General features: G+C 37.5%; 1 protein-coding gene across 1 annotated transcript in view; it reads left to right on the top strand.

The window, feature by feature from the left end:
• Positions 1 to 19932, top strand: part of COL24A1 (collagen type XXIV alpha 1 chain) — a 298672-nt gene that overhangs the window by 223187 nt on the left and 55553 nt on the right. Inside the window, exons 43-46 of the mRNA XM_040987252.1 lie at positions 1445 to 1498; positions 1608 to 1661; positions 11873 to 11926; positions 14136 to 14243. Coding sequence (XP_040843186.1) covers positions 1445 to 1498; positions 1608 to 1661; positions 11873 to 11926; positions 14136 to 14243 — 270 coding nt within the window. The remainder of the gene's footprint in view (positions 1 to 1444; positions 1499 to 1607; positions 1662 to 11872; positions 11927 to 14135; positions 14244 to 19932) is intronic.

The raw sequence follows: 19932 nt of genomic DNA, 5'->3' as shown, positions 1-19932 counted from the left end.
TGCCCCCTTTGTTTTTCCTAGTTTCTGTTTACACACTTAAAAAGGGAAATGTGTATGTCAGCATTCCTTCTTAGAAAAACTCGGATGATAGTTTTCTGCATGTCAGAGTCAACTGCTATTTCTCATTCTTGTATATGGTAACTGTGATCAGTCTTTAGGTCAATAAATCTATACAAGCACCTGTGAAATTCATCCAAACCCTGTTCCTTTGATAATTGATCATTCAGCTGGGTTTTCATATCTGCAGTTTCCACATTCATGCATTCAACCAAGCACAGATGGAAAACTTTTTTTTTAAAGATTTATTTTTATTATTTTTTTTATTGGAAAGGTTGATATACAGAGAGGAGAGACAGAGAGGAAGATCTTCCGTCCCATGATTCACTCCCCAAGTGAGCGCAATGGCCGATACTATGCCAATCCGAAGCCAGGAGCCTCTTCCGGGTCTCCCACGCGGGTGCAGGGTCCCAAAGCCTTGGACCATCCTTGACTGCTTTCCCGGGCCACAGGCAGGGAGCTGGAAGGGAAGCAGGGCTGCCGGGACTAGAACCGGCACCCATATGGGATCCCGGGCGTGCAAGGCGAGGACCTTAACCACTGTGCCACTGCGCCAGGCCCTGGAAAACTTTTTAAATTGTGTTTGCATCGAACAACATGCGAAGCCTGTGTCAATATAGTGACTATTTATATAGATTTTTACATTGTATTAGCTATTTTAAGTAATCAGAGATTGTTTAAAGGAGAGAATATGTGTAGATATATGCAAATGTTACATCATTTTACATAAAGGAATAGTTCATGAGACTACTGTAACAAATTACTAGAAAGTGGATAGCTGAAAACACAAATTTATCCTCCCATAGTTCTACAACCTTAAAGTCTGAAAGCAGGGCATCAGCTGTCCCTTGCCTCCTCCTTGAGTTTCGGGGGAGAATGTTTCCCTGCCTTTACCAGTTTCCTGTGCTGTCACCATTCCTTGCAGCTGCTTCGTTGCAGCCTCTTCCTCTTTGCCTGGTCCCCTCTCTTGTTTGTGTTTTTCTAGCTCCATGTATCTCTTAGAAGGACTCATGTGTGGATGCACAGCCTGGTGGATACCCTAGGTTAATCAATGTGAGATCCTCAGGTTAGGGACATCTGCTAAGAATTCTTCAAACAAGATCACATTCACCAAGTCTACAAGGATATAGACATATTTTTCCAAAGAGTACCATTCAATATGCTATATTAACCATTCAATGTGCATACTGTTAAAAAAATCTTCTATATATTTGTTCTCAATCATACTAACTTATAGCCATTATTGTGTTCTGCCCTATTCCCAAGAATCACAATTTCTTTGATGTTTAAATTGTGTTTTATAAGATTTTGATAGCTTTTTAAGTGGCAGTACTCTATTCTAGAAGTCACATGTATGTTTACTAATATAATCTTCTTTATTCCCTAGGGTCATGAGGGAATACCAGGATTAAGAGGTGCCACTGGACCACAAGGACCCCCAGTACGTTTTGAAAGTATTCTTTATAAATCTAGCATTTTTAAGTTAACAATTTTAAAGATTTGTTTGCTCTCAATTTTGTATGTGAATTCTGTTTTCATTCCTATTCAAGGGTGAGCCAGGTGACCAGGGTGAACAAGGACTAAAAGGAGAAAGGGGCTCTGAAGTAAGTGAAATTCAGACAATTTAAAATTCATTTTGACCTGGGAAAGCAGGAACATGAGAAATTACTATTTATTGTAAATCAAGTTCTCATTTATCCTTTCAGAACAGCAAATCACTGTGGCCTCTAAATATGGTAGTCCTTGGTAATTGTGCTAAAATGTGATTTATTGATCGTTAAATACATTTGACAGTAACCCAAATTTCATTTTTCCGACATCCTTGTTTAACTTTGTGAAAATTGCCTAACACTGTTCCAAAGTATTAATTTGTGTTTGCAGTATCAAACAGAAGCGTGAAACAAACTTAGAACCAACATTGTAAGAATAACAACAACAAAAATAATGTAGAAACCACTGCAGGGGAATCTCATAGGGAGAAAAACTGGGCTAAACTTCAAATACAGCGTGGAGGAATGGAAATTTATAGCCAAGAGCAGGGTGAGATGTTAGTGAATGGAAAAATTACTAAAAAAGAAAATCAAGAATAATGGGGACTCGGCAAAGCCAACCCAACAGGGTTCTTGCTGAGTACAGACCTGTGTGATTGGACATCAGCTGGGAATATGGTGAAGACAACAAACAGCATCAAATATTAAGAATAATTGATTACTGAGAATGCGCAGATCTCAGGAGGAGTGGATTGCTGAACTAACTTAGCAAAGGCCATTATTAAAATTGAAATTTGTAAGGAATTAGACAGATGGGCCTAAAAGAACTTTCAAGAGCCTAACAGTTTGACCCATGGGAAAAATCTGTCATGATGCAGAGTGAAAATAGTTTGACTAAGTGATATAGACTCTTAATTGGCTTCAAAGATCATTTCTACAAGGCAAGTTACTTGGTATCAAGCAGGCTACAAAAATATTCATTTGCTGAATTTTTCTTTTTATTCCCTGTACATCAACAGATATTGCTTCAATCTTGTATAACAATCAACTTCATCATTTACACTATTCGTTCATTGTTGACTTGCTGTTTGTAGCATTAAAGCTGCCCACACTGTTTATGGTAAACCAAATTCTTAAGAAAATGTGCTGTAGTTTAATGCTAGATTTTATGAGAATGCATAAAAAGTAATGAATTTGAGATCATGTTTCTTGCACTTTATTAAACTCTCTTCACCTATACTTTTGTTTCTCACTTGTGAGAAAAAAAAATGAAATTGAACCAGATATATTTAAGTGGACTTTCACTTATTTTAAACCCATTTTGAATAACCTTGTCATCTGTCCAATAATTCTGGTTAATTCCTTAATAGGAATTCATAAATAATAAGTTATAGTAACTTGTTGAAGTCAACCCTAGACAAGAAAACAATACAGAGACAGAGACAAAAAGCAGTTTTTGCATTCAGTTAGAATTTTTAAGATAAAAAATAGAAAAGGTTATAGAATAAATTGTGACTCTAGACACTGCAGCTGCAAACATGTTACTTCTGTATATTCACATTCCATACCTCAGAATGCAAGAGTGCTCCCAAGAGTTGATCCTAAAGGCCTAATCTTTTACAATCTGTTCCTTCCTGTTTACAGAATTGTCTTTTTCCTCTCTGATGTATCTCAGGAGGAAGAAATTGTTTATGCTTATTAGTAATTATCCCTATTTTTCTTTAAAGATTTATTTTTATTATTTTTTCATTGGAAAGGCAGATATACAGAGAGGAGAGACAGAGAGGAAGATCCTCCGTGCAATGATTCACTCCCCAAGTGAGCGCAACGGGCTGATACTATGCCAATCCGAAGCCAGGAGCCTCTTCCGGGTCTCCCACGCGGATGCAGGGTCCCAAAGCTTTGGGCCGTCCTTGACTGCTTTCCCGGGCCACAGGCAGGGAGCTGGAAGGGAAGCAGGGCTGCCGGGATTAGAACCGGCGCCCATATGGGATCCTGGGCGTGCAAGGCGAGGACCTTTAACCACTTGCGCCACCGCGCCAGGCCCAGTAATTATCCCTATTATGCCAATGAAAATCTAATACTCTGCGTTGACAGCTCCAGCCCACATGGTCAACCTTCCCCCGTGTTAGAGCCAACGAGCACTGAAAAGGCATGGTTTACACTCTATAATTTAGGAAAATCCATTCTTTCCAACTTGAGGCATTGTTGGCATACCAAAAGGCATGTTCAAAACCACAAAGACTTAAAAATAGTATTAATTTCTACTAGAACAGCTACCATGTATTATTCAATAGGGACAGAGATAGCTAGAGGGTCATGTTCTGTTGCTGTCATTTTATTAATATAAGGCTTTAAACTAATTTTTTTAGATATGAAAATAACCTTTAAAAAAATCATTTACACAGCTCTACCTTCCTCATTTTATTTGAAGAAATTTAAGTACCAGAGAGGTCATGAGTTTCCTAAGATCCAAAAATAATCAGCAATAGAGTCAACACTAAAAATTTTAATTCTTTTTTAAAAAAAGATTTATTTATTTTTATTGCAAAGTCAGATATATGGAGGAGAGACAGAGAGGAAGATCTTCCGTCTAATCGTTCACTCCCCAAGTGACCACAACGGCCAGAGCTGCTCCAATCCGAAGCTAGGAGACAGGAACCCAGAGCCTCTTGTGGGTCTCCCATGTGGCTACAGGGTCCCAAGGCTTTGGGCCATCCTGGACTGCTTTCCAGGGCACAACAGGGAGCTGGTTGGAAAGCAGATCGCTGGGATTAGAACTGACGTCCATGTGAGATCCTGATGCGTTCAAGGCAAGCACTTTAGCCACTAGGCTACCATGTCTAGCTCTAGAAATTTTAATTTTTCGACTCTCATTGTTATACAAAATCCTGCTATTGCCTTGACATTTTTCATAAACTAAGTAAAATATAATTAATTTGTCTTAACCAACTGAATCATTCATTGGGCAGGAGACTAGACAGCTATAAAGACAATGTGTCAAAACCAATTGCAGAACCATAACATTTTTTAAAATCTTTTGTAATGCAAATGTGAGTTAACTGTTCCGTAATGCACTCAAAGACCAGAACTCAAGCCAAAATCTTATTTTGCTCCAAACACAAAATTCCAGATTTTAATGAACTGAAATGTCTTGGTTAAGAAAAGAATATTGCTCAATTCTTTAAATACATTTGCTTTATAAAGCTGCCCTTTCAATGGAAGCTAGACTAAGCCACATATTGACATAACTTATGTAAACAAGAAAAGTTAATTTAAAAGGATTTGCAACAGTAAATCATATTTAAAATGTAATATTCCTTATCAAAACTTAGACAGCCTTTAATAGTCTATTAACTTGAGCAGTCACAATGAATCAAAGGCTTGGTCAATGCACTTGATTTTCAACGGGTTATACTATTATTTTTCAATGCTGGGCAAGAAAATAACAAGCAGAATTTTACATATATTCCAAAGACAACAGTTCAAATTCAGTTGCCTGTCTTATTACAAAACCAGATGTCTATTCACTGATTTGTAATGTATATATACTTAAGTTAAAAATAGTATGATTATGTTTGAAAGTAGCAGAGAAAACTTTAGCTTTAATTATATTTAAATTTTAGTGACTGATAGAAGAGTGACCTTTGTCCTTTTTTACTACCAGCTGAAGTACTAATTTTCTGGCACATTACATTATAACGTATTTTCTTTTTTTACCTTTGGTCCAATCTCTGAATTCCTACTAAACAGAACTCATCTGTATAGGATTAACATTTGCATCTTCATCTTCTAATAAACTATCTGGCAACTTCAATCAAGGGTTTTTTAATGTACAGTTATAAAACAGTCACTATCTTAACTATTTCAAGATAAGATATTGTAGATCAGGTATCTTACAAACTTCGAAAAATTATTTGTCATAGTTGTAGAAGCAGGAAACCCAAGACCAGTGTGTCTGCATGGCAAGATTCAAACGAGATCTTTGCTGCGCTGCGGACTGCCAACTTCTTGTTAAGGTCTTAACACGACAGAGGAAGGCTAGAGAGCTCTCGCTGGTCCCTTTCATAAGGGCAGTAATCCAATTTGTAAGGGCCGCACCCACGTAATTACATAGCCTGCCAAAGCTTCACTTCTAATAGACTCAGCTCTTAAAACCATAATAGGCAGATAATTTAGTTTGATGATACACCTGTATTTTCAACCTCCACTGTAAAAATATGGCTTTTCTAACTGGCCTGTTTTCTTTTAGTTTGAGTGATAACACTTATAATATGGAAATTTCTTTAAATCAAACATCTGTAATAGAGTTTTATGAAACAATTCTAATATTTAACAAATAAATTTTGCCTAATAGTCCTACTGTAATTAGCAAAATGCACTTTAAAATGTTTTCTGTATTCTTAATTTCTCTTGATTGTGGCTTCCCTGAGCTACTTCCTGATGCCCATCCAAGTGTGGGTAACAGTTTGTGTGATAATAAACCAGCTGATGGAAATTTTAGGACACAGCATCTAATTCTTCTGAAATAATCTTTTACATAATCATCTTTCTAAAATGTAATTGATTTGAGGAAATCACAGAGATTTTGTTTTTATTGCACTAATTAAGTGTTTGGAGCAAAACGTTCATGTAGGGTACACGTAAAGCATAACTTTCTTCTTTTATGATGAAACTTAAGTGGGAATCTGATCAACTGACTACTTTTAACTTGATCTATTCAAATAGATTTTGATTTATAGTTTTCTCCATTGATTCTCCTCTCAGGTTTGCAGGCTTTCCAAGGGCAGTAGTGGTGATAGGGAGCCGAAGCTGAGTTTATCTTGGGTCATAGTCTGTTCGTGCTAGATCAACTGAGGTGCACATCATCTCTTTTGACCCCAAGTGGCCATTATCACACCATGTGAGCATTTACCTTAGCCTTCTGTGTTGGCGTGTAGTCATTTGCCTCCTCAGTTGGACAATCAGGTCATAGCCTTCTGCTCTTAACCAAACAGAAATAACATAATGAATGGTCAGGAAACTCAGAGAGGCTTTCCTCCCCCTGTCGTAAACATTTCAGGTAGAAATGTCTATTCTGTTGGCAGCTCTCAGTGCCATTCATGTGAGTTACTCAATGAAGGCAGCTAGGTTTCTACAGGCACCATCTCTAACCATCTCTGTGCATAGATTCATGCAGACTGGAGAGCAGGATGCAGCAAAGGGTTCTCAGAGATCCCTGTTGGTGTCTGACACACTTTCTTATCTTCTGCCCTTCCTTGTCCCCTTCCTCAACTTTAACATCCTTACCTAGGAATGGTTGTCTCTTCCATTATTAGCACTGTTTTACACCTGCTTTTTATGGAATATAATATGTCTTCGCTTATAACGCTTGGTTTTTTGATGCTCAAAATAGATTTTAAAACATAAAATCAGACTTTCTAATTATAGATCAAGATTTCAAAGCTGAAAATACATTTCTCCTTTTTTTCTTTTTCATTACTATTATTTTATGATACAGTTATATAGACCCTGGGATTTCTCATAACCACTGCCCTAATCCATCCACCCCACCACTGAGTTCTCCCATATCATTACAACAGCATAATTCCTCATAGACAGTATAAGTCCATCATATCAAGCATGGACAATGGCAGTGAGTCCAGCAACCCATTGTCAAGACACATGCAACAATTTCACTGGAAGTCCATCCTCGATCCAGAAATAGAGATGCACATTGCACTGTATCCTCATATCTGGTCATGTCAGTCTCCACTACACAGTCACTATACATCCCCTCAAGTGAAAAATCATAAAACAAAATCAACAACAGGAAGAAAAACAGAAATTTACAATGCCATGATGTTAAATGACATGACACTAGATATGACAGTCTCCATTACACAGCGACTATACATCCCCTTAAATGAAAGGCCACAAAATATAATCAACAACAGGAAGAAAAAAAAATTAACAACATCATGAAGTTAAATAACATGCTACTGAGTGACTAATGTATCACTGAAGAAATGAAAAAGAAAATCAAGAACATTCTTGAAGTAAATGTTGCTACTGTATGATCTATGAGTCATTGAAGAATTTATTCAGAAGCAAGTGTTTAGAAGAAATGAAACTAAAAACAAGAACATCAAAATCCATGCAATACAGTTTTCACTGATCGATGTTGGTGAAATGTGTCTCCTGTTGACAACATACAGATGGGTTTTGTGATTTTAATCCAGTCTAAAAATCTGTGATGTTTGACTGATGAGTTTAAGCCATTTTACACTCAGGGTTAATATGTATGGGTGGTGGGCCCGGCGTGGTGGCGCGGTGGTTAAGGTCCTCGCCTTACATGCCTGGGATCCCATATGGGCGCTGGTTCTAATCCCGGCAGCCCCGCTTCCCATCCAGCTCCCTGCCTGTGGCCTAGGAAAGCAGTCGAGGACGGCCCAAGGTTTGGGACCCTGCACCCGCGTGGGAGACCTGGAAGAGGCTCCTGGCTTCGGATCGGCATAGCATCGGCCCGTTGCGCTCACTTGGGGAGTGAATCATCAGACGGAAGATCTTGCTCTCTGTCTCTCCTCTCCGTATATCCGCCTTTCTAATAAAAATAAAATAAATCTTAAAAAAAAAATATGTATGGGTGGTAATTTGGTCCTGTCATTTTAGGAATTGGTTGTTCATTGATTTAGTCTTCTGTTTTTATATTACTGGGATGTTCTTCACATATGCTTTTGGCTTTGGTGGGTGCTATTCCTTTTCTCTATCAAGAGAACATCTGTAAGTATCATTTATAGGGCAGTATTGAAAGAAGCGTATTTTTTGAGCTTTTCTTTACTGTGGAAGAATCTTATGTCCTTTTCGAAGACAAATGAAAGCTTTACTAGGTACATTATCCTAGGCAGATGATTTTTTTGCTTTTACAATCTGAAATGTGCTGCTTCATTCTCTTCTGGCCTTAGAGTTTCCTGTGAGAAGTCAGCTGTGAGCCTGATTGGCATTCCTCTATATGTGAATTGATTTTTTTGACGTGCTCATTTAAGGATCTTTTCCTTATGTTTGATTGAAGAGAGCTTGATTATCATGTATTGTGGTGAAGAGTACAGTGTCCCTCCTGGATGTTGTTTCTCAATTCTTGCTCTAGATTAGGGAACTTTTCCCTTATTATTTCATTAAATATATTTGTGAAACCAGTTTCTCTTTCTGCACTTTCTGGAACTCCCATACTCTTATATTGGGCCTTTTTACACTGTCTCTTAATTCTTGAATACTTTTTTTAGCTTTACTCAGCTCTGCTTCCAGCTTTTTGATTGTTTCCCCCTGGTGACAGGAAATATCTTCAATTCTGAGATTCTTTCTTCTGCCTTCTCCATTCTTTTATTGAGACTTTCTGTTGAATTTTTAATCTGCTGTATTGCATTTTTTATTTCCAATAATTGAGCTTGGATTTTTTTTCAGTGTTGCTATTTGCTGTATGACGTATTCCTTGACTTCTTGCGTGTGCTTCTCATTGTTAAGATGCTGTATAACAAGTGTTTTGAATTCTGTATCCCCCATTTTCTCAATGTATTCCTCAGTTAACTCTGAGGTTGACAATGGCTTTTGCCCTTTGCAGGGGAGTTTTCAGTAATATCCATTGCGTCTCTTTCTATTCTTTTGCTTTTGGTTGTACTTCTGGTTAGCAGATTTTTCTCCTTAGGGCAGGTTTCCAAAGTGTGTCACCCACAGGTCTGCAATTCGATTTTACTTGTTGTGATTGATACACTGTTCTTTGTTTGCAGTCACTTGTGCCACTCCCTCCAATGAATTTCAGATCTGGGCTCTTATGTTAGACTTTCACCATGGTCTCCATAGGCCCAGCTCCTGTTTACCACTCTACCTCCTGTGATCCCACACTGTTTTTGCACCTGAAAATACATTTTTCTCAAACATAACCTTAAGTGTGAGTTGCATTCAACTAATTTGAAATTCACAAACTTAGGAAATATCTAATCTGAAAGCCAAAGGTCTACAACGGATGTATCTGCATTAAAAAATACGATGAAGGAAAAAAGCATTAAAGGTAGTATATTTCTTCCCCATCCCACGAGTCATCTCTTGCACATATAAAAAGTGTGTTCTGCAACCTAAGTGAGTGAGTCAGTCCCTAGAGAGGAGGGGAGTAGGACAACATGAATGTTATCACAATTTACATGATTTTTACATATTTAAATATTTCAAGTTGATTGAAATAATAATTTGCAATATTGAAAATAGCCTTTACTTGCTTATCTATTTTTATTGTGCTCTGAATGACATTTCTTACTACTGGTTTCAAAAGTTCCAGAAGTTGCATAGTTTTGAACTTAACCAAGGTCTCCATCTATTTTCTGAATTACCCACATGTGGAAAAAATCTGCATTAGTAACTTTACGCAAAACAAAATGGTTTTGAAATTTGGAGTTAGAACACTTAGGTCCATATACCTCTCCGCTGCCAAATTCCAGCAAAGTGATATTCTTATAGAAAATATTGCTTTTCTCATTGAAAATGTACCTCATTTCTTCTGTTCACTTTTTACTCTTGGGGAAATTTCATCTTTTCAATGTGATAAAAGCAAGATCATCATATAATAGGAATATTAATTGTAGAATAGGACAAAACTAAATACATGGGCAAGATATGATAGCAAAAAGAAGAGATGAAATGTGAAAATATAGGATGCCCTATTCCCAATCTGTCTGGGAGAATGACTGAATAAATTTGGTTGTAAAACATACCTTTTCACATATGTCAGGTAAAAATTCTGGAATGGGAAAGAAAAGGCAAGGATAGTGTTTCTGGAGACTTAGAGTCAAGGGTTGATCTATTTCTTCTTTGAGTCTCCCTTTGATCAGAGTGAAAAATGGAAGGAAAGCAATGAATAGGTAGGATGAAGTAGGAGAGGGCAGGTCCAGCTTCACAAGCTGGGCCGGTAGCTTCAAAGGAAAGTGAGAGCTCAAGACAGAGCTTGCAGGGAGACTGAAAATGGAGATTGTACTCTTAGCACCTCCCCTGAGGTGAGATGGATCATGGAAATTATTACTTTAAATGCTTAGATCACTGCTTTTGATAACTGACAGAAAACTCATCCCTTCCCTTGTAATGACTTTTACCTATTTTCCTTTCTCCTACTCCTTGGGATTATTTGTGTCTCCAGTCCACAGTTGATTGTACATGGTATAGGGAACCAGAAAAATTACAAACTGGATAGGTGGGAAACAATGGGCACCAGGAGAAAATACATGGCAACCCAGAGTGGCAGAAAGTTAGTTAGGTTTCTCAGAATAGAAGGAGAGAAAAGACATTCAATAAAGTTTATTAAGGTTCTACTGTGTGCCAGGCAGTGTTCTAGATCCCCTCATCCCAAAGCAGAGGTAAAAATAAGATGGTGGCAGCAAATACAAATTCTGAAGATAAGGGCAGTTGAAAACAAAGCAAATTGGTATACATGAGATGATGGGGTGCACCTCCTTAGGCTTCCTCTTTGGTCCTCTCCCCCAAATCCTCCTCCTCTTCCATAATGGCATCCAGATACTGCTGAAGCCTGTAGACAAGAATATTCATCCTACTCTCAGAAGTGTTGATATTATTGTCAGAATATACAATATCTTCTAAAGTTATTTTTGTTGTTGTTTTTATTGTCAAATTGAGTTTCTGACATGGTTCTTTAAATTTGAATGCCTTTAACATCCCATTTTGGTGTAATTATTCTGCTTTGGAAACTTATGATGAATTTTGGGAAATGTAACAGCAATCTGATTCTTTTTCACCTTTTGTGAACAAGGTTACTCTTGCACATTTTGTAAATAATCTTGGAACATTATTAGAACAATGGCATGATTTCCAAGGGAAAAGTTTATAACTGTCCTGGCAGAACAGTTACTGCTGAAGTAGTTATGACTTTAAAAATCTCACATATGGAAAAACTACCTTGATTCACAGTTCTCTCTGCTTCCAGAAAAGCGCATCCTAGGGTCTCAGTCTTTGTCGCTTCCCACACTTTATGTATCTTGTGAGCGGACCATTGTCTGAATTCTCAGTGCAGAGTTCTTGATATTTGATAATTAGTGTTTACTGCATTCATGATTTTGCCTCTTCCAAAATAATATGAATGCTTTGCCTAAAAATTGGAAAAGTTCCTTTCAGAATTATGATTTGAGTTCTTCAATTAATGTGTTTAGAGGAAGAAAATGACTCCCAGGAAAGTTAAATGGCAATCCCAATGGCTTATAATAAAGTGGTTGTCCAAGTCTGGGTGTTCTCTTCTTTGGCTTCAGGTTAAGTTTGATATAGACAATTAACAACTGTGCTTCCTTTTTTAGGGTCCTAAGGGCAAAAAAGGAACTCCTGGTCCTCATGGAAAACGTGGGATCCCTGTAAGTAATAGGCCTCTTTTGTCTTCCTTGTCTTTCTAAATGGAAACTTCAGCTTTAACAAGTAGAAGGCTTAGGGCCAGTTACATCATTGTTGGATAAATCTGATTGTCATCAAAGAAAAATTAAATCCATGCTGGAACACAGAAGGAACACAGTATGACCAGTTACCACACTTGCTATTTAAATCGAAGCTCCTGGGACTGAAGGATGCTATTTAGTTGTATTCTGGAGCCCATTCTGTGGACTGTGTTGGTGAACCACCGAAAATCAGGAACTTGGATCGTAACTCAATAAATAATGAGAAAAATCAGAGATTTTCAAGCATAATTTAAAAGACATGAGCTACATTTTAAGTAGAAAATTCAGCCTCTCATTCTTCTGACAAATTAAACAGAATGTCTTGCAACATTTTGAAGTCCTTTCATCAAAGAAAAAGATGAGTTTTACATTAGTCATCATTTTGTTCTTCTGGCCAAATAGATATGTGTCAATTGGCTTGTTGGCATAGATTTCCTGCTGGTACCATAATCAAGGCTTGGATGCCTGTTTTGGATAGCCTGTGTTGGTTTAGAATAAGTTAAAAAAAAAAAAGTAAAATGTATTTAGGTTCAGATCAGAGATTTCTACGTATAAAATCTGGTTGGCTAAGAGCAGAAGCCAAAAATTAAAGCCTTTCTTCAGTTATGTAACTGCTTTATTCATACTTGGTTTATTAGAAAGATAGCACATATAAGGGTTTGCAGATGATGAGTAGGCGTGTATCCTATGTTGACAGCTGCATATTAGAGACCTTCACTCTACAGCTGGATGTGCAGGGACTGGCATTATGAAAAATATCTGAGAACTGCACGAAGGTACCCCAGCTATTCAATACATTGCTCATTTGTTTGACATTTTTCTCAGGTAACTCTTGGAAATAGCTATCTGTTGAATCTGAACTTTATTTCCTTATTATTTTAATTGCTATTTTCTATGATGCAGTTTTGTAGGTTTAAGGATTCCCCCCTCCATCTCGCATTCCTGCCTTCTTATTCTTTTCCCCCATGTTATTATAAAAATACACTTCCTCATATTATTTTCCACCATGCTATTACAATAGTAATAATATAGCATATGTATTATATAGTGTATTATATACTTTGATGCTTTGATGTATGTATCATATATCTATATATATACACACACACTATATGTTATAGTCCATAAACAACACAATCCAACATTATACTATTTAAGTATATCATGGCATAGTAAGTCTAAGCAATGGTAGAAAATCTAGTATCATATTGTCAAGGTGTATTTAACAGTTTCATATGTACTTTTTCTTTTATTTAGGAAGAGAAATGGATACTTTAATGTTTCTTCACTTCCCAGTATGCTAGTCTCCGTTATACAATTCATCTATGGGGATATACTATATATTTTTTATTACCTATTTATAAATGACAGCAGAACAAGCAACTCTGTTAAGAAATGGGCAAAGGAATTGAGCAGATATTTTTCAACAAAAATTCAAAGACATGAAAAAATGCTCAGGCTCCCTATTAGGGAAATACAAATAAAAACTACATTGAGATTCCACCCAGCCTACATTTGAAGTAAATTAACATCAGCTAATGTGGTTGTGGGGAAGCGCACACCCTATTCTACTCTTGGTGGGAGTGTAGACTAATGTAGCCACTATGGAAATCAGTATGGAGACTGCTAAGACAGCTGAAAATTGATCTATCGTATGATCCAGTTATTCCTCTCCTAGCAACATAGCAGAAGGAAGTAAATTCTGCATATGAAAAAGTGACCTACAATCCAGTATTTATAGCAGCACAATCTACAATGGCAAAGACATGGAAACTACCCAGATGCATGTCAAAAGAGGAATGGATAAAGAAACTGTGTTATACCTACCCCCCATGGAATACTACTAAGCAATGAAAAAGATTGGAATTCTGCCGTTTACAGTAAAATGGTCCTAACTAGAGACCTTTGTGCTCAGGGAAATAAGCCAATTCTAAAAGGACATTATATCATATATTCTCTCTGATATAAGGCAACATTCATGGAGAATCCAAACCTTAAATTGTTGAGGAATCTAAAAAGCCAGAAAACACGTATTACAATATCCTACTCTCCAATAAATTTGGATGTATATTTGTGTTTTATACATCTACCAGTCGTCTCTCTATAATGTAAACAATTTTTAATTATCAAGGGACTTCCAGGCTCCCCTGGGCTGAAGGGCAGGCAAGGTTACCCTGGACCAGCTGGGATTTCAGGAAACCCAGGAAAAGTTGGACCACCAGGAAAACATGGATTTCCTGTGAGTAGTAACTTCTCATTGCTCTTTATTTTTGCATGTCTTCTTCCTAGATCTCAAATATCTTGGCTAAATATCTTACCAGTAGTATTTGTCCAGATTAACCCAGTTGTATCTTCTAACAGTATTGAATTATACCTATGATTTCCAGAGGATATCAATTAATAAATTCTTTTGGATATTTTATATCTAATAATCCATGGTGTTGGTAATCTAATACTGTTCTCATACATATAAAGTCATGTGAAGAATTATGAAGAAGCAGAACTTGAGGAACTGTATAATCTGTCTATGCTATGAGTTCATCAAATGTCTTAAGCCAACAGTTTAGATCTTAACAGCAACTCAAGATGAGTTTAGCCAAAAATTATTTTTCCTTTACTTTTGAAGACTCACCATTTAATAAAAAATTGTATGAGTGTTTTGTGTGTGTGTTCATCTAGGAATAATGTAATGATGTATATATACTTTGATTTTTATGCAAATTTGGTATTATGTGTTTGATAGTCAATTTTTAAATCATAGTTTCTTCTTCACATGCCATTCTTTTTTCCTTCAATAATAACATTCTAAACCAGATGATTTTACCAGGTCAAGTTGTGTTTTCATAATCACTGAAAAAATTGACTGCTCATCTTCAAGAAAACAATAAAACATACTCTTATTTATTCCCACTGTGGAGATTTCTATTGATTAACTTTTCTTTTAAATTATAAATCAATCCTATTTGCTTATTCATATCTAGTATATTGCTCTCCCTAACTCAAACTCAGGTTAATATTTGTCATACAATGGTGAGGTATCTCATTCATTAAAAAAAAAATGAAGCTGTGACCTAAAAACTTTAAGAAATAAATGTTCATATTCTGTCTGAAAAGATAAATATTTTAAGAAATATTAATATAGTATCTGTTTGCTTTAGAAGAAATGTGTCAATGTGTCAGAACATCAGAGGATCAGTCAGGTTAAGGTCTAGACAACCATGATAGCCATGCTGAAATTTTCAGCTAAGATGGTTATTGTATAGACTTCCATTACTATTATCAGTATTTTTTTTTAAAGCTTCCATTTGGGACCAAATCCTAAGAGGACACGTGCCCTGAGCCTACACCTTTGCGCTGCTCCTCAGGCTTCCTGTAATAATCTAAGATGAAATTGCCAAACTTTAAAGTTAACAATAGTAAGACACTTTGAATTGGTGTGACAATCCATATTTTTGTGGATTGGGTATCACAGAAAACAGTGAAACTTTTTTATTGCTTTGAGTAAGATTCTGAGAGTTCAGACAAAAACACATTTGAAACAGAAAAATTATATATATATATTATATCTGGATGCATACATTTTAGATCCATAGCTTTTTGAGGATGTCTGCCGTATTATATAAGACTAAAAAGTGAATTGTAAATATACTCATGTGCTGAATGATGATGTTTTACTCAACAAATTTACATATATATATAATATAAATTTATATATTTTGTATATATTGACATCATATATGTGACATATATTGACATAATTTATATATTTATATGTAGAGAGACATCATAGCAATCATAATGGCTGTGTTTGTAATGATACTGGGGTAAACAGAAGTATATAGGATTTTTATACACAATTTTTATCATTGCTTCAAAAATACTTTTATTTAAAAAAATTAGTTTGCAGGCTGAGTCACAGTGGCAGCAACCTCCTGTGTCTTGTACTTGCCACATGTTTTGATTGTGTTAAGAGACCACAGGAATGACTGATCTGTAGCATCTAGGCTAGTATAAGATCACTCTAGGATATTCACAGTGAAAAAACTGCTTAACAGAGCATTCCTCCGAACATATCATATCACAATACATTGCTATACTAATAGCAAATAAATATAAGTATTTCATCAACAGAAATAGGAAATAATCTTTCTAGCTAAAAAAAAACTACTAGTTTAAATATCCATTCCAATAACTGATAGTGGAGCCAGTATCCTATATAAAAGGGCATTTCAAAAAAGTCATGAGAATGTGAATTAAAACATAATGCATAATTATCACAAGTTACAACAGTGGAACTAAGAAGCATTGATCAGTAAAGATAATTTATAGAGGTGTTCATAACAGCACTATTAATAACAGCCAATACAGGGAAGCCACCCACATATCCAGTAGTTGAATTAATATAACATAAATATACAATAGCATGTCCATCTTTGAAATGGAAGGTAATGGATTAACCTTGAAGACATTACACTAAATGAAATAAATAAGACACAAAATGGCAAACATTGAATTATTTCTCTTGTATAAAATACCATTTAGCAAATTCATTGAAATGTAGAAAGAAGATAAGTGGTCATCAAGGATTTATAGAAGTTAGTTGGAGAGTGGCCTAATCTGTGTATAGTTTCAGTTTGGGAAGATAAATACTTCTACAGAGGGTGTTGGTGATGTTTGCACAACAATGTGAATTTACTTAATACCACTGAACTTTACACTTAATGGCTAAAGTGGGAAGCAGTCATCTGGTATAGTGGATAAGACACCACTTGGGATGCCCACATCCTGTATTATGGTACCTGAGTTTCAATCCCTCTGGTCCTGACTATATTCTAGATTTGTTTCTTGCTAACATGCACCCTAGGAGGCAACAGGTAGTGGCGTAAGTTATTGGATCCCTGACACTCATGTGGGAGACTCAGAAAGGAGTTACCTGCTCCAGGCTTCTGCCTGGCACAACCCCAGCTGCTACAAGCATTTGAGGAATGATCCAGCAGATGGAACTCACTGTGTCTCTACCTCTGTGTTTTTCAAAAACTTCTGTAAGTTACCAAATAAATGAGTGGAGCATAACTTGATTCCGAAATTTGAAGAGGCTCATTAAGACCCCTGTTAATGTAATAGGCAATTCAATGTGCAAAAATTTGCTTCTACTTTTGGACAGATAACCTAATGTGCCCCTAAATCACTGTTCCTAGAAACTTGACCCATTAGGTAGCCCCTTGTGCTTCTTAAACCTGCCTTTCAGTTTAACTTTAGGATATTTATTTTCTGATCTCCAAGAAATCAGTTTAATACATCTAAATGATACTTAGTGAGGTGTCAGAGCTTTAAAGATACTTGTTTGCTCTATTGTATGACGGGGGAAAATGGGATATCATCACACTAATAAAGCCAGTGACGAGATATGCTGTCCCTGCAACCTGAAGGCAGGACTGTCTCCACTGGTAGGGATGTAGGTAAGAAATATTTTTGCTGTATGTGTCACTACTGCTGCTAGTGCCTGTGTTGTTTATCAAAATTCTAAATCAGAACTAAAGCTGTGATTGACATAAAACTTGTGATTGTTTTTAGTGGTCTCCAAACCAAACAGGTGAATAAAATGGCTATAAGATACAGTAGGAGGACCCAGCATGGCAGCCTAGTGGCTAAAGTCCTTGCCTTGCACCCGCCGGGATGCCTTAAGGGTGCCAGTTCTAGTTCCGGCAATCCCGCTTCCCATCCAGCTCCCTGCTTATGGCCTGTCAAGGACAGCCCAGAGCCTTGGGAACCTGCACCCACATGGGAAACCCGGAAGAGTGCTCCAGGCTTCTGGGTTCAGATAAGCACAGTTCACGCCATTGTGGCCACTTGAGGAGTAAATCATCAGACAGAAGATCTTCCTCTCTGTCTCTCCTCTAATCGGTATATCTTACTTTCTAATAAAAATAATAATGATAATTAAATAAATCTTTTAAAAAGACACAGAAGGAATCTTTATTCTTGTATCTTTCAAGTCTTTGTGCAACAAAAATACAATTTTTCAAAGGAAATTGGACAATATACACAGTTTTACTAAGGATTTAATGTTGCCTTAGGTTTGTTGTTAAGTGGGAAGAATCAGGAAGATAATTGCAGTCGCAATCACTGGGCTATTCTTAACAGTGTCCTTCAATTTATGAAGATTGATATCAGAAAGCAGATAATATCTATCTAATTTGTATGTGTATTTTCTTTTGTATTCAAGAGTCTGTGGGAGTATGTTAGCAAAGCATACCCAGTGAACCAAATTGGCCTATAATTGTATGACTTAAGTATGAATAAAAATTGTTACATTTTTAATGATAGAAATAAAGAAAGAGTATTTATGACATGTAAAAATTATATTAAATTTGAATTTCACTATCCATTATTTTCAACAGAACAGACCCGATCATTTTTTTTTAAATATATAAAATTTATTTTGACAATCTTTACATAGTTAATTAGGGTAAGAAGGTTCAAGGGCTACAGGAAAGTGGATGAGACTAGTATGTTTTCCATATTGTTACCTTCATGTTTAAAGGGGGGTATTAAGGGAGAAGGCCCGCCCAGTTCCCCATCCTCCCCAGGTCCCAGATGTAGGGCATGCTCTGAGGTTCTTGCTCAAGTGGTTTTGATATTGCCACAGTTATGAATTGCTGTCAATCTTGCCACTCCAAGCACTATGAGGTTTTTGAAAAATCCACTGATTGATATAGTCCATCATAGCTGAGATGGTTGGTTGACCTGTTCTGTCTTCTCTCTTTTCTTGGTTAGGGTTCTGAGTCCAGCATTTAGATTAGGAAGATCTCCAAAGAAACTTCTTGTACGTGCTAGCAAGTACAGGGCCCAGCACAGTCCATGGTCCCGATCAGCTGGTGGTTGCAATTGCTGGGTTGGTTCTGTTTTCACTCCCGACTTCCACTGGAACCAATGAGTATTGCAGTCCAGCCTGGTTCTGCCCAGCACATACTTGGCCCTCGCACAAACCAGTGGGAGCTGCAGCCTAGTTGGAGCGACCCACAATAACCCCCACCAGGCCCACCCCCTACCCTGGTTTGCCAGTATGTGTAGCAGTAATCCAGTCTGTCCCACACCCCATTCCACCCCAGCCGCTATCTTAGTTTTATGTCCTCCCGTGGAAGTGGTAACCCAAGAGGGATGAGCCCAGTATTTCCCTCCCAGGTCTCTCCCAATCCCAGATTCCAGCTGATGCTGTGGCTAAGCCCAAACAACCCTCACCCACTTTATTCCTACTGGGGCAAACAAAATTAATCAGCCCAGCCTGGCTTTTCCCTGATCTAGTCCACATGAGGTGCACAGGTGTGGTAGCTCTGCCTAGTCTGGTCTGCCTCCATCCCAGCCTATGCTCTCCTGCGGAAGTAGCTGTCCAGCAAAGGAACCCTTCGTTATTCCCCTGCCAGCTCTGCCCACTTCCTTTCTTGTTCTCAGGCTGGTTGGGCGCTGCGGTCCCTTCCGGTACAGGCAACCTCACCTCGGCATTCCGTATTGTGCACTAGTCTTTGTTGCGACCGAACCTGGGTCGACCCCCACTGTTCTGGTGCTTGGATATGCCAGTGGATGATGTGGACAGATTCAGCCTGGTCTTCCCCCAACCCCTGCCAATTATATGCCAGTGGGTAACTTTCCATGGCCTCTTATGGGCTGTTTCCTATCGTGTTTCTTGCGCTTACATGTTGGGTCTGTGTCCTGCCAGAGGAGTTGCCCAGGTTCCTCCATCAGAACTTCTCCCAATGCCAGGTTTCACGCTTATCAGTGGGTCCATGAGCCAGCCCTACTCAGTCCACCTCCAGTCATAGCAGGAACTGTGGCTTTTCCTGACTGGCCTTCAACCCAATCCGGTTCTTGCTGTTGGATGTTTGAGCCCAGCCATGGTTTGTCCATACCCACATATGGCTCACACATGG

Source organism: Ochotona curzoniae, unplaced genomic scaffold (assembly GCF_017591425.1).
Source record: "Ochotona curzoniae isolate NIBS_2020 unplaced genomic scaffold, NIBS_Ocur_1.0 contig_4612, whole genome shotgun sequence".
In the NCBI taxonomy this organism is placed as follows: domain Eukaryota; kingdom Metazoa; phylum Chordata; class Mammalia; order Lagomorpha; family Ochotonidae; genus Ochotona; species Ochotona curzoniae.
Note: the sequence above shows the minus strand (reverse complement) of the source record. Positions and strands in the feature narration are given on the sequence as shown.